The sequence below is a fragment of the Nerophis lumbriciformis genome, linkage group LG24, assembly GCF_033978685.3.
Source record: "Nerophis lumbriciformis linkage group LG24, RoL_Nlum_v2.1, whole genome shotgun sequence".
NCBI lineage: Eukaryota > Metazoa > Chordata > Actinopteri > Syngnathiformes > Syngnathidae > Nerophis > Nerophis lumbriciformis.
Window position 1 is genome coordinate 28,051,855 of NC_084571.2, and position 14,612 is coordinate 28,066,466.

Below are 14,612 nucleotides of genomic sequence, written 5' to 3' on the forward strand. Positions count from 1 at the left end.
AGATACAAATCTTTTTTTTTTATTACAAAAATATTTTTGGGTGCATATTTTTTTGGTTTGTAAAATGCAAACAATTTGGTAAAAAAAATGTTTGTTACACATTTTTGGTTTGTTGCAAATCTTTTATTTTGATAGCAAAACTTTTTTTTATTACAAAAATATTTTTTTTGTTTGTTTAAAAATATTTTTTATCATTACAAAACTTTTTTTTGTTTCAAATCTTTTTAGGGATACAATTTTTTTTTTTTATTACAAAAATATTTTGGTTGCATATTTTTTTGGTTTGTAAAATGCAAACAATTTGGTAAAAAAAATGTTTTTTTTGTTTGTTTAAAAAATTGTTTTTTATTATTACAAAATGTTTTTTTTGTTTCAAATCTTTTTGGGGATACAAACATTTTTTTTTTGGTTACAAATCTTTAGGTTGCAATTTTTAAAAAAAACATTTTTTTGTTTTGTTTGCTAATCTATTTTTGTTAGGTTATAAATTTTTTTTGCTCTGTCTTCCGGGAGGAGCTCAAAATAAAGCCATTGCTCCTCCACATCGAGAGGAGCCAGACGAGGTGGTTTGGGCATCTGGTCAGGATGCACCAAACGCCTCCCTGGGGAGGTGTTTAGGAAACATCTGATCGGTGGAAGGCCACAGGGAAGACCCAGGACACGTTGGGAAGACTATATGTCTCCCAACTGACCTAGGAACGCCTTGGGATCCCCTGTGAGGAGCTGGATGAAGTGGCCGGGGAGAGGGAAGTCTGGGCTTCTCTGCTTAGGTTGCTGCCCCCGCGACCCAACCTTGATTAAGTGGAAAAAGATGGACGGATGGAAATCTTTTTTTGGTTACAAAACTTTTTTTTAATCACAAACATTTTTTTTTTGATTACAAATCTTTTTTTGATTGCAAATCTTTTTTTGGTTACAGATCCTTTTTTTAATTACAAAACAAAAATGTTGTGTTGCAAATCTCTTCTGTTATACATTTTTTTTTGGGTTGCAAATCTTTTTTTTAATACAAATCTCTGTCTTAATGGAAAATATTTTTTGCTTGCGAATCTTTTTTCTATCAAATATATACATTTTTTGGTGGGTTGCCAATACTTTTTGGTCACAAATCGTTTGTTGTTTGTAAATCTTATTTGGTTGCAGATATTTTTTTTAGTTACAAATCTTTTGTTTTTGGGTTGCAAATCGTGATCCGGTTTCAAATTTTTTTTCGTTTCCAATATGATTGCGCCGTCATCCAAGACTATCCATCCATCCATCCATTTTCTACCGCCTATTCCCTTCAGGGTCGCGGGGGGCGCTGGAGCCTATCTCAGCTACAATCAGGCGGAAGGCGGGGTACACCCTGGACAAGTCGCCACCTCATCGCAGGGCCAATACAGATAGACAGACAACATTCTAACCGAATAAAAATACTTCAAACATATTCTTCAAAGGAGGCCCCGCCCACTAGATAGTAATTAAATTGTGATAAAAAAAAAAGATTTTGCACCCACCAAAAATATTTGCTCCAAAAAAAAAAAATTTGCAACTGAAAATATTTGTAACCAAAAAAAGGGTCTGTAACCAAAATGTGTTGTTTTTTTTTAATTTATATTTTTGTAAAATTTCAAATACATTTTTTTTTTTTTGCAATTTTTTTTTTTTTAAATATTTTTTGCTAATATATGTTTTGCTTGTTCATTTTTTTTTTTGGTTCCAAAACCATTTTTTGTTTGGTTGAATAAAAAGACAATTTTTTTTATCCGTAGGCCCTTTATTTAGCGGCAGGTGTGGCTGTAGGCAACCTCCTAAAGTTTTTTTTTTTTTTTAATGAACTCCATTAAATGGCTGATGGTGTCGCTGTCTTCCACCAGGGAAACTGTGTGGCTTTGATTCACGGGAACCCTCACAAGAACAAAGGCATGTGGGCATCACGGGCCTGTGAGGCGGAAAGTACCGGCTTTCTGTGTCAGAAGCAACAAGGTGCGCAGACACATGATTTGTATAATCCTGAGATTTGTCTCCAACAAAATCATGTGTGACGTGGTTGCTCCTTTAGATCCGGGTCTGCCTGCGGCGCCAGACCTCATTCCATCCCCGCTGACCAAGCGCTTGGACCTGGGCGGGATCACCTACCAGTTGGTGGAGAAACGCCTGGACTGGGCGGGCGCTCTCCATCTGTGTAATTCTCTAAACGGGACCTTGGCGACGCCTAAGGACCCCGTCCAGCAGGCGTACCTGACGTTGCTCATCAACAGCTTGAGGCGGCCGGCATGGATCGCGCTCTACAACTACGGAGTGAGAACTCGCCCTCTGCTAACACAGTTCTAGAAGGTTCTAGACGCTGAGGGGAACTTTCATTTGTGTCGTCTTCTTAGGGGCGCCGCTTCTCCTGGCTGGGCGAAGATGAATTGTCTTATTCTAACTGGGTGGAGGGACAGCCCAATCAGCTGTCAGGCTGCGGTCACATGACCACCACCGGCCTGTGGACCATGACGCCGTGTGACGCGAAACTGGACGCTGCTATTTGTCAACTCAGCGGTACGTGGTGACATCATGCAATACTTTGTAGACCACCATAAAGTATTCCAACTGGCAAAAAGACAGAATTAAACTAAATACAATTTTAAATAAATGGTTAAAGTAAGATTTAATTTAAAAAAAAAAAAAACTGAAAAGAAAAATCAAATAAATTGGAAAAAAAAAATGTTTAAGTGTGCAAAATATTGGGAATTAAGTGGAGAAGATAAAAACACATTAAGAAGATTTCAACTAGATAATCATTAAGAAGATTTAAACTAAATAAATGGACAGAATAAAATTAAATAAATGGACAAAATGGAGAGAATAAAATCAAATGTTGCAGATTTGGAAATTACAAAAAAAATGGGAATAATTGAATGTATCGACAGGAAATAAAATAAATGAAGAAAATCTAATTAAAAAAAAAAATGAAGAAAATCTAATTTAAAAAAAATGAAGAGAAAAATCAAATAAATTGGAAAAAGAAAATGTTTAAATGTGCAAAATATTGTGAATTAAGTGGACAAGATAAAAAAACATTAAGAAGATTTAAAATAAACAATCATTAAGAAGATTTAAACTAAATAAATGGACAGAATAAAATTAAATAAATGGACAAAATGGAGAGAATAAAATCAAATGTTGCAGATTTGGAAATAACAATAAAAAATGGGAAGAATTGAATATATCCATCCATCCATCCATTTTCTACCGCTTATTCCCTTCAGGGTCGCAGGGGGCGCTGGAGCCTATCTCAGCTACATTCGGGCGGAAGGCGGGGTACACCCTGGACAAGTCGCCAGAATTGAATATATTGACAGGAAATAAAATAAATGAAGAAAATCTAATTAAATGAAACCAACAACAACAACAACAAATGTAAGTGGGCAATAATAATTGGACAAATTGTGGAGAATGTATAGAAATAAATAGCACAGAAACTGGCAAAGTACAATGAATTATATGTAAAAAAAATTATAAATTCGGAAAATAAAATTAATTAAATGAACAACATTTTTAAGATAAATTTTGCAAGACTATTGATAAATACATCGACAAAACTAAATAAATATTGGGTAATTAAATAAATAATAGCACAAAAAAAAGTGAAATAAATGGAGAAAATAAAATGAAATAAACACCATTATGAGTGAAATTGTTTTGTTCTAATGAAACTTGCAGGATTTTGACCATTAAGTATTTTATTTATGTACAGTAGCTAGAGGTGAAGTTGTGGAATGACAATTTGCAAGGTACTGAAATAGAAAGTTTGCTTTGCTTGTGGAGCAGACGAGCAGGTGTCCCACCAGTGGATCTACCCAGGAAGTTGTCCTCGTGCTGTGGGCGAGTGGGCGTGGGTGTCCTTCAGGAACCATTGCTACGCCTTCAACCTGCAGAGGATGAAGCTCCAACAAGACGCCCGCGCTTCCTGCGAGAAAGGTCAGGACCGCTCTCTGACGGCACGGATGATGTCATGGCGTACCATCTCTTCACCGCCTTTTCTTTCTCCCTTTTTTTCCAGTGGGAGCCGAGCTTCTCTCCATCTTGGACGAGACGGAGAACGCGTTTGTGTGGGAGCACATTCAGAGTTATGCCGACCAGGCGCACGGAGCCTGGCTGGGAATCAGCGTCAAAGGTTGTTTTTTTTGCTCCCGTCCAGAAGGCTCAAAGGCGCTCGGAGTGAACAATTGTTTTGTTTGTTTTTCGCAGGTCGAGGTTTGGTGTGGAGCGAGGAAAGCGAGATGTCCTACACCAACTGGGAAGCTCACGACGTCGCTTTCTCCGTCCTATCGCCAAACTCCTGCTTCTGGATTCAGAGCAACAGTGGACTGTGGAAGCCTGGCTCGTGCAGGAATCGAACCCACGGCGTCATCTGCAAGCGACCAAGAAGTACGTTAAACCAACCAGGAAGTGATCATTTTCATTCTTATCTCCTTTTTACAGTCAAACTAAAAAAGTAGCAACTGTACACTTCACACAAGCACTCCACTATAATATTTTCTAAATAACTAAATAAATAATAAATTAGCTAAAATATGTAAGATCCTATAATGTGCACCACAATAACATGCAGCAATATATGTACAGTATAATAATATTAACAAGTTAAAAAAAGAGAGAAAAAGACAATCAATGATAATTATTATCATTATAGTAAATAATATAAATATTATTCATTTGGTAGTAGTAGTATTATAACAACTAATAATATTGATAAAGATTCTTATTGATATTATCATTATCCATGATAAACACAATTAAACAACAATAAATAAGTCTTATTATATCTTTAAATAATCTTATTATATCTATAAAAATAATATGTAGCAATAATATTATTGCTACATATTGTAGCATATAATATGTAGCATAGTAATGATAATTGCTCCAATTATTATTAAATAATAATTGGAGCAATTATTATTTAATTTATAATAATAAATTAAATAATGTATTATTTAATTTATTAAATGATAAATTAAATGAATATAATTGATTATTTTCTAATAAAAATGTCTAATATTTTTATTAGAAAATATTATTATTTTCTACTAAAAACTAGAAAATTCTTATTTCTAGATTTGTTGCTACTCTATGTCTACACCAACAAATAGTGCATTTTGGTATTGCTTTTTACAATGCTAACACGTAGCATGTGTGCTAATGTTGGCATGCTAACAGTTAGCATGTTTCACATACCAAGTTACATGACTCTGGGGTAAACAGTTGCAAAACTAGCCAAAAAAGTTGGCATGCTAGCAAGCTAATGTTAGCATGCTAACATTGGACTGGTGGGGTGAAACAAAATTCTGGAGCTTTGGTAAGTTACAGGGAAAACATGCAAAATCCACACATTGTCAAACCCAGGACCTTTTCGCTTTGATGCTAAAACCATTGTACCCCGTGCTGCCTCATTAATAATGACAAATATTATATTAGATACAATTATACAGTGATTTGTCAGCTATTACACACAGCTTAGATGGTGATGTTCAGATGGTGTAGCATATATTAGCGAACATTTCTTTTTTTTTATTATACAATTACAGTTAACCTATTTTGATTATTAACCCAGGAGAGCTCAGTGGTCAACACCCTCAAATATGAACTTTCTACTACTATTAGCACCCTGCTCAGGAAGTACACTCCCACACTCTCTGACACACTCTTCCTCCACAAGACCCAGAATAGCTCAGTGGTTAAGACTGTTGACTTGGAATGAAGGGTGCTGGGTTTGAATCCCAGTCTGGTTGACAGTATTTTGTTCCACCTCCATCATTCTTTACTGAGCAAGATGTCCTCGATTACATTTGTGTATGGAACAAAATATTCTCTTCACAAGACTCAGCTTAGCCCAGTGTTTAGGACTGTTGACTCAGATGAATGGGTACTGGGTTCGAATCCCACTGGGGTTGGCAGTGTTTTGTTCCAACGCCATCATACTTTATTGAGCCAGGAGTCCTCGATTACATTTGTGTATGGAACACAATCTTCTCTTCACAAGACCCAGGATAAGCCAGTGGTTACAACTGTTCACTGGGAACGAAGAGTGCTGGGTTCTAATCCCAGTTGGGTTGATATGTAACTTACAAAACTGTGGCTGGAGGCATCAAGGTGACATATATTGCGGCTCTTAACGTAAATAAAATCATTATTTAACTTTTTAAAAAATCCAATTACAAATAACCTATCTTATTTTCAATCAATCAATCAATCAATCAATGTTTATTTATATAGCCCTAAATCACAAGTGTCTCAAAGGGCTGCACAAGCCACAACGACATCCTCGGTATAGCCCACATAAGGGCAAGGAAAAACTCACCCCAGTGGGACGTCGATGTGAATGACTATGAGAAACCTTGGAGAGGACCGCATATGTGGGTAACCCCCCCCCTCTAGGGAGACCGAATGCAATGGATGTCGAGTGGGTCTAACATAATATTGTGAGAGTCCAGTCCATAGTGGATCCAGCATAACAGTAAGAGTCCAGTCCACAGTGGGGTCAGCAGGAAACCATCCCGAGCGGAGACGGGTCAGCAGCGCAGAGATGTTCCCAACCAATATACAGGCGAGCGGTCCACCCCGGGTCCCGACCCCGGACAGCCAGCACCCCATCCATGGCCACCGGATCTGTGTGTCTTCCCCTCCACAAGGGATAGGGGGGAGCAGAGGAGAAAAGAAAAGAAACGGCAGATCAACTGGTCTAAAAAAAAAAAGGGGGGCTATTCAAAGGCTAGAGTATACAAATGAGTTTTGAGATGGGACTTAAATGTTTCTACTGAGGTAGCATCTCTAATTGTTACCGGGAGGGCATTCCATAGTGCTGGAGCCCGAATAGAAAACGCTCTACAGCCCGCAGACTTTTTTTGGGCTCTGGGAATCACTAATAAGCCGGAGTTCTTTGAACGCAGATTTCTTGCCGGGACATATGGTACAATACAATCGGTAAGATAGGCTGGAGCTAGACCGTGTAGTATTTTATACGTAAGTAGTAAAACCTTAAAGTCGCATCTTAAGTGCACAGGAAGCCAGTGCAGGTGAGCCAGTATAGTAGTAATATGATCAAACTTTCTTGTTCTTGTCAAAAGTCTAGCAGCCGCATTTTGTACCAACTGTAATCTTTTAATGCTAGACATAGGGAGACCCGAAAATAATACGTTACAGTAATCGAGACGAGACGTAACGAACGCATGAATAATGATCTCAGCGTCGCTAGTGGACAAAATGGAACGAATTTTAGCGATATTACGGAGATGAAAGAAGGCCGTTTTAGTAACACTCTTAATGTGTGACTCAAAGGAGAGAGTTGGGTCGAAGATAATACCCAGATTCTTTACTGAGTCGCTTTGTGTAATTGTTTGGTTGTCAAATGTTAAGGTGGTATTATCAAATAAATGTCGGTGTTTAGCAGGACCGATAATCAGCATTTCCGTTTTCTTAGTGTTGAGTTGCAAGAAGTTAGCGGACATCCATTGTTTAATTTCATTAAGACACGCCTCCAGCTGACTACAATCCAGCGTGTTGGTCAGCTTTAGGGGCATGTAGAGTTGGGTGTCATCAGCATAGCAATGAAAGCTAACACCGTATTTGCGTATGATGTCGCCTAGCGGCAGCATGTAAATACTAAAGAGTGCAGGGCCAAGAACCGAACCTTGGGGGACTCCGCACGTTACCTTAACATAGTCCGAGGTCACATTGTTATGGGAGACGCATTGCATCCTGTCAGTAAGATAGGAGTTAAACCACGACAAGGCTAAGTCTGACATACCAATACGTGTTTTGATACGCTCTAATAAAATATTATGATCGACGGTATCGAAAGCAGCGCTAAGATCAAGAAGCAGCAACATAGATGACGCATCAGAATCCATCGTTAGCAGTAGATCATTAGTCATTTTTGCGAGGGCTGTCTCCGTAGAGTGATTTGCCCTGAAACCGGATTGAAAAGGTTCACAGAGATTGTTAGACACCAAGTGTTCATTTAGCTGCTGTGCGACAATTTTTTCGAGGATTTTCGAGATAAACGGAAGGTGGGACACCGGCCGGTAGTTTACCATGAGGTCAGGATCGAGGTTAGGTCTTTTGAGCAAAGGATGAATAACCGCTTTTTTGAATGCTAGTGGAACAGTGCCAGAGGAGAGTGATAAGTTTATAATATTTAGCACTGATGGACCTAATAATACAAAAAGCTCCTTAATAAGTTTCCCAGGAAATGGGTCAAGTAAACATGTTGTTTGTTTTGTCCCAATGACACATCTTAACAATTCCTCTAATGTTATTTCATCAAAGACAGAGAAACTATTTTGGAGGGCGGTATCCTTCGTAGATACAGTCGTATCTGTGTTAATAGAACCCAGTTGTAGCTGCGATGCATTGTCTTTAATCTCCTTTCTAATGAGTTCAATTTTCTTATTAAAGAAATTCATAAAATCATCTGCTGAGTGGGTGGAGCTACTGGGAGGAGTCCCTTGTTGGGTTAGCGATGCTACTGTACTAAACAAAAATTTCGGATCATTTTTGTTGAGGTGGATGAGATTTGAGTAATATTTAGCTTTAGCTAGGGTAAGCATGTGTTTATAAGTTGTTAAACTATCACTCCATGCTTGATGGAAAACCTCAAGTTTAGTAGCGCGCCATTTGCGTTCCAGCTTTCTACATGATAATTTATGGGCTCTAGTTTCTTCTGTAAACCATGGGGTGCGCCTTTTAGGGGCTCTTTTAAGCTTTAGCGGTGCTATACTATCAATGGTGTCGCGCAGGGCGTCGTTAAAGTTGTTAGTGAGGTTATCAATAGAGCCGACATAGTTTGGGAATGGTGCCATTACCGAAGGCAGTAGGCCAGCAAGAGTCATCGTTGTGGCAGCATTAATGTTGCGGCTGCTATAGTAGTTATTATTATTAGTTTGTTGACAATGAGTCAGAACTTCGAATTTTATAAGGTAATGATCGGACATTACTTTAGTATACGGGAGTATCGTAACTTTGGAGGTGGTGACACCCCTGACCAGCACTAGATCTATCGTATTTCCGTTGCGATGCGTAGGTTCATTTATTATTTGTGTAAGACCACAGCTATCAATTATAGTCTGGAGCGCCATGCACTGAGGGTCCGATGGGGTATTCATATGGATATTAAAGTCCCCCATTATGATTATATTGTCGGCGTGCGTCACTAAATCAGCAACGAACTCTGAAAATTCACTGATGAAGTCCGAATTGGGTCCTGGGGGGCGGTAGATAACAGCCAGGTGGAGAGGCAGCGGTGTGACAAACCTCATAGTAAGCATCTCAAACGAGTTATATTTATTATTTAGGTTCGGGGTAAGATTAAAGTTTTTATTGTGGATGAGTGCAACTCCCCCACCCCTTTTAATGGGACGGGCAATATGCGCTCCCGCATAGCCAGGAGGAGACGCCTCACCCAGCGCAAAGAAATCGTCTGGTTTGAGCCAGGTCTCGGCGAGACCAATAACGTCAAGATTATTGTCTCTAATGACCTCATTAACTAATAACGTTTTGGAAGATAATGATCTTATGTTTAAGAAGCCCATATTATAGGTAGTGGGCTGTTTTGAGGAGTTTTTGTTGAAATTATCCGTAGTAGCAATATTAATAATGTTGTGTTTATTATGTGTAGTGCAATTTAAATAATTACGACCATATCTAGGAATTGATATGACGGGAATTTTCCGATTGTTTGCTTGATGTTGTGATAAACCGAACGCATCATAACTTGCCACCTCAGTAGAGTGCATGTCTACTTCTGACACAGAAAAAACATTTTTTGAGTTGTGTATTGTTCTAAAATAGTTGCTATGTGTGCAGGTATTATCCAGCCTGGCGCTGGCTAGTTCTATTTTAACTAACTTCTCACCCGGACTAGCGCTTCTTTGAGGATTAGCCTTTCGCTTTGTTATTAGCCCCGCTCGGCATCCCCGCTTCTGCTTCCGCTCACACCGCTTACGTGTCTTCCGTTGACGGTCCATGCTGGTACTTAACTCCGCTGCTTTGGAGGCCGCTGGATGTAGCCAGCGAAGAATCCCCATGCTAGCGAGGAGGTCGAAAGTACCCGCATCTTTCAGCCTATAACGGCCCGATCTATCCACATCCAGAATCGTCTGTCGGTCGTATCTGATCACGAAGTGTCCACGCTGTGAGCCAGCCATGAAATAGACAGAATTGACGGGTATTTTTGCCAAATCGCTCTACACTTCCAAGAGCGTCTGCAAGCCGCTGCCATCAGGGCGCCGCCATCAGGCCATTATCTGATTATTATTTATTTTATCTGATTATTATTTATTTTCAACAATATGTTACTCAAGCAACTAGCACTAACACTACACACTCTCAGTTATTGGATCTGGGTTTGAATCCCAGTTGGGTGGCTTGGTATTCAGTTTTGTTTCATCTCCATTGTAGTTTATCTGAGACAGGGGTCCCTAATTATATTTGTCATTTGATGCCTGGAATCTTCTCTCAAGAAGACCCAGGATAACTGAGTGGTTAAAACTGTTGCCTCCCCAACCTGCTACTGGGTTCGAATCTCAGTAGGACTGATAGGTAACTTACAACCAAAATACAATTAAAAATGTTTTCTCTTTCCCATACCAAGGAGAGCTGATTGGTCAACGCTCACAATGATCAATTACTCATGTTCCTAATCCCGCCCATCCCAGCCTAGGAATTACGATGGTACACTTACCAACTTTAGCCTCGGCACACAGGAGGAGCTAACCCCCGAGGTTTCCTTGACTTTTGGACTATTTGTTATTACCCATACTTACCTTTTTAACTATAAGTTTATTAACCAGCTACCACTTAGCATTACTCTGTGTGGGGGAGGTGAAACACCCCCACATTGTCCGTTGTCCCCACTCCTGCATACTTTGGCTTGGCAAGCGGATCGACCTGACTGGGATTGAACCCAGAACCCTTTGATTGGGAGCTAGCTGTTTAACCATTCAGCTACCCTTGGTCTTTTAAAGGGATATTTCGGGCCCCAATGACATATTTAATTGAGAACCTGTCTCAGTAAACTATGATATAAAAGACTAACTCTTCCCGCTGGACCTTTCCTAATTACCAATCGACCTGACTCGGATTTGAACCCAATGCCCTTTGATTGGGAAATAGCTGTTTGAACCACTCAGCTATCCTTGATCTTCTAGAATCAGGATTTCAGGCCCATATGACATATTTAATTGAGAACCGATCTCACTAAACCACAATGATAGTGAAACAAAACACTAACTCCTTACTGGGTTTTGAAACCAGTAACCCTTTCTTGGTGGCCAACGGTGTTAACCACTCAGCTATCCATGGTCTAGATTGAGCCAGATTCCAGGTCCCAATGACTAATATAATCGAGGACCTGTCTTAGTAAACTATGATGGAGGTGAACTAAAACTCTGGAGCTTTGGTAAGTTACTGATCAAACTGACTGGGATTTGAACCCAGTCCCCTTTGATTGGAAGCTAGCTGCTTTAATGACTCAGCGATCCATGGTCTTTTTCAGGGGAGATTTCAGGCCCCAATGACATACTTAATTGAGAACCAGTCTCAGTAAACTATGATAGACAAGATTAACTCCACCGGCTGAAGCTTTCCTAGTTACCGATCGATCTGACTGGGGTTTGAACCCAGTCCCTTTTGGGTTTGGCACTAGTTGTTTAACCATTCAGCTATCCTTGGTCTTCTTGAGACAAGATTTCGGGGCCCCACTGACATATTTAATTGAGAACCGGTCTCAGTAAACTATGATAGACAAGATTAACTCCACCGGCTGAAGCTTTCCTAGTTACCGATCGATCTGACTGGGGTTTGAACCCAGTCCCTTTTGATTTGGCGCTAGTTGTTTAACCATTCAGTTATCCTTGGTCTTCTTGAGGCAAGATTTTGGGCCCCAATTACATATTTAATTGAGAACCTGTCTCAGTAAACTATGATAGACAAGATTAACTCCACCGGCTGAAGCTTTCCTAGTTACCGATAGATCTGACTGGGGTTTGAACTCAGTCTCTTTTGATTTGGCACTAGTTATTTAACCATTCAGTTATCCTAGGTCTTCTTGAGGCAAGATTTCGGGCCCCAATGACATATTTAATTGAGAACCGGTCTCAGTAAACTATGATGGACAAGATTAACTCCACCGGCTGAAGCTTTCCTAGTTACCGATAGATCTGACTGGGGTTTGAACCCAGTCCCCTTTGATTTGGCGCTCGTTGTTTAACCATTCAGCTATCCTTGGTCTTCTTGAGACCAGATTTCGGGCCCCACTGACATATTTAATTGAGAACCTGTCTCAGATGTTCTTTTTCTCTTTGCAGCAATGGACTCCTTGTCGGAATCATGTAAGTTTTCATGAATTTTCCCCCCGCTTTCGCCATCAAAACCACCCTGACCCTATTTTCCCCGTCACACGACCAGCGGCCGCCGACCACCTGCCCACGCTGATCGTCGTCATGGTGACGGGCGTGGCGCTGGCCGTGCTGATCGTCGGCGTCATCTACTTGTACCGGCGGCGAGGCCTGGGCTCGCGGGGGTCCTACGATGGCGCTCGCTACAGCCGCACCAACAGTGGCCAAGGAGAGCAGACGGAGAAGAACATCCTGGTGTCGGACATGGAGCTCAACGAGCAGCCCGAGTAGAAACACTCACGCCAGACTGGACATTTTAATTTTTTTTGGGACATTTTTATTTTTTTAAAGCCCCCCCCTAAAGAAAAAAGAAATTGAAGAGCTGTGTAGAACGCAGCAGCTTCAACAATGCAAGTTCTCACACAACCTCTTTTACTTTCACTTTAGGTCCACTCCCTGTCTCGCTGACAACGAGAAGAAGGAGGAAGAGGAGAAGGTCCACAAATAAAGTGAGCTTGAATCTTAAAAAAAAAATCATAAAATGATCATCGTCCATTTTGGCACTTTTTTCTTGGACTTTTACGCTCCAATCGCTTTCACTTTTTTACTGCGCCTCGTGTATGCATTGGCTTCCAACTGGAGCTGACTCAGCAGTTTTTCCCCCTTTTTAAACAACCCCCGTTTTTATGCACCTCTTTTCTTTCTTTCTGTTTGGAAACTTGTCTTCCTTTTCCACTGCCCCAGGAAGGAGACCCCCCCCCCCCACAGACCCCCCAATGTGCAGGACACCAAAATGTAAATACACGAAAAAAACTCCACTAGTGTTTTTTTTAACTACCCCCCAAAAAGCAGATTTTGGAGCATTAGGGTGATTTTCTGCAGGAATGCTTTGGAGCTCTTTTAGGTTATTTTTTTTTTTTTTTTTTTGGAGGGAGGGGGGGACCAACATGGAAGGGAAGAGAAGGTGTGTGTGTGTGTGTGTGTGTGTGTGTGTGTGTGTGTGTGTGTGTGTGTGCTGTCTCCAGCTGTGGAATGTTGAGTCGACAAGAAGAAGCCCAGTGGCACGTCTGGAACCAATCAGAAATTAGAGAGGGAGGGGGGGGGAAAGGTGGGAGTGGGGCGCTCTGGGACATGAGGGGTCAGATTTTAGGAAAAAGGAGGGGGGTGGAGGGGGTGGAGAGAAAGGTTAAAAGAAGAAGAAGAAGAGGAGGTGAATAGGGGGATGAAGGTGAGGAGTCAGGGGTGGAGCGGAAAGAAGCAAACGGGCGCCCTCTGGCGGACATTTGTGAGTTACGCAACATTGATGTTGACTGACAATCCCCACTCGGCTGTCTCCAGCAGACTACGTGGCAACCCTGTGAATATGACCGGAAGTCTTAGCTTTTTTTTTTTTTGTTCGTTTTTTAAGGCAACGTTGTAGCCTTCTTTTTTTTTTTTTTTTTCTAAATATGAATAAAAAGTTTTTATGTTCTCAAGCCTCCCATCTTTAATCCATTTCATCGGTTGGCCGTTTTGAATTTAGACTGCAATGCGTATTTTTGTCCAGCAGAGCGCACCACTTGCCTGTTTGTTGCTTTAATGGAGCTTGTTTTGTTTGACAAAATGTGCTTCTGTAGTAGCTCTAATCTCTAAAATCACAGTATAGTTTTACAGTTGTTAAAAAATAATAATTGTATTTAAAGTTCCATCCATCCATCCATCCATTTTCTACCGCTTATTCCCTTTGGGGTCGCGGGGGGCGCTGGAGCCTGTATTTAAAGTTTTGTTTTTAATTGAAGTAACTTTGAAATAAATATTTAACAAATTAATTGTAGCAAATATATTATTAATACACTACAATTTCTGCATGAAAAACATCAAATTTGACCTCCAAAGCAGGCAAAAATGTGCATAAAATTGTCACATGTATGTATATGTGTAAAAAAAATAAATCTAATTAATTAAAAATGTATAACATACATATGTAATTAAACTGTGAAGCAAATAAAAATGTTTATAATGTATCGAAATTGTGTATATTAAAAATAAAAAATAAACTTATATTTTATATAATCATATAATTATAAATATATATTTAAAATATTACCCCCCCCCCCCCCCCCCCCCCCAAATAGCAATTTCTCCATGTAATAAAGTTACTTCAAAAAGCAGGGAGCAACTTATACAATTTATCAAACCTGATTTGACCTAATGCATAATAATAACAATATTTTATATATATATATATATATATATATATATATATATATA

The 14,612-nt window shown here is 39.8% G+C and overlaps 1 protein-coding gene across 2 annotated transcripts in view; it reads left to right on the top strand.

Annotated features, from left to right (window-relative positions):
• Positions 1–13,444, top strand: part of mrc2 (mannose receptor, C-type 2) — a 101,565-nt gene extending 88,121 nt beyond the window's left edge. For both annotated transcript variants that reach the window (XM_061981888.2, XM_061981887.1), the window contains exons 22-29: positions 1,857–1,965; positions 2,042–2,280; positions 2,361–2,523; positions 3,796–3,945; positions 4,028–4,141; positions 4,216–4,395; positions 12,333–12,356; positions 12,433–13,444. In XM_061981888.2, coding sequence (XP_061837872.2) covers positions 1,857–1,965; positions 2,042–2,280; positions 2,361–2,523; positions 3,796–3,945; positions 4,028–4,141; positions 4,216–4,395; positions 12,333–12,356; positions 12,433–12,653 — 1,200 coding nt within the window. In that variant the 3' untranslated portion in view covers positions 12,654–13,444. The remainder of the gene's footprint in view (positions 1–1,856; positions 1,966–2,041; positions 2,281–2,360; positions 2,524–3,795; positions 3,946–4,027; positions 4,142–4,215; positions 4,396–12,332; positions 12,357–12,432) is intronic.
• Positions 13,445–14,612: the final 1,168 nt, after the last annotated feature.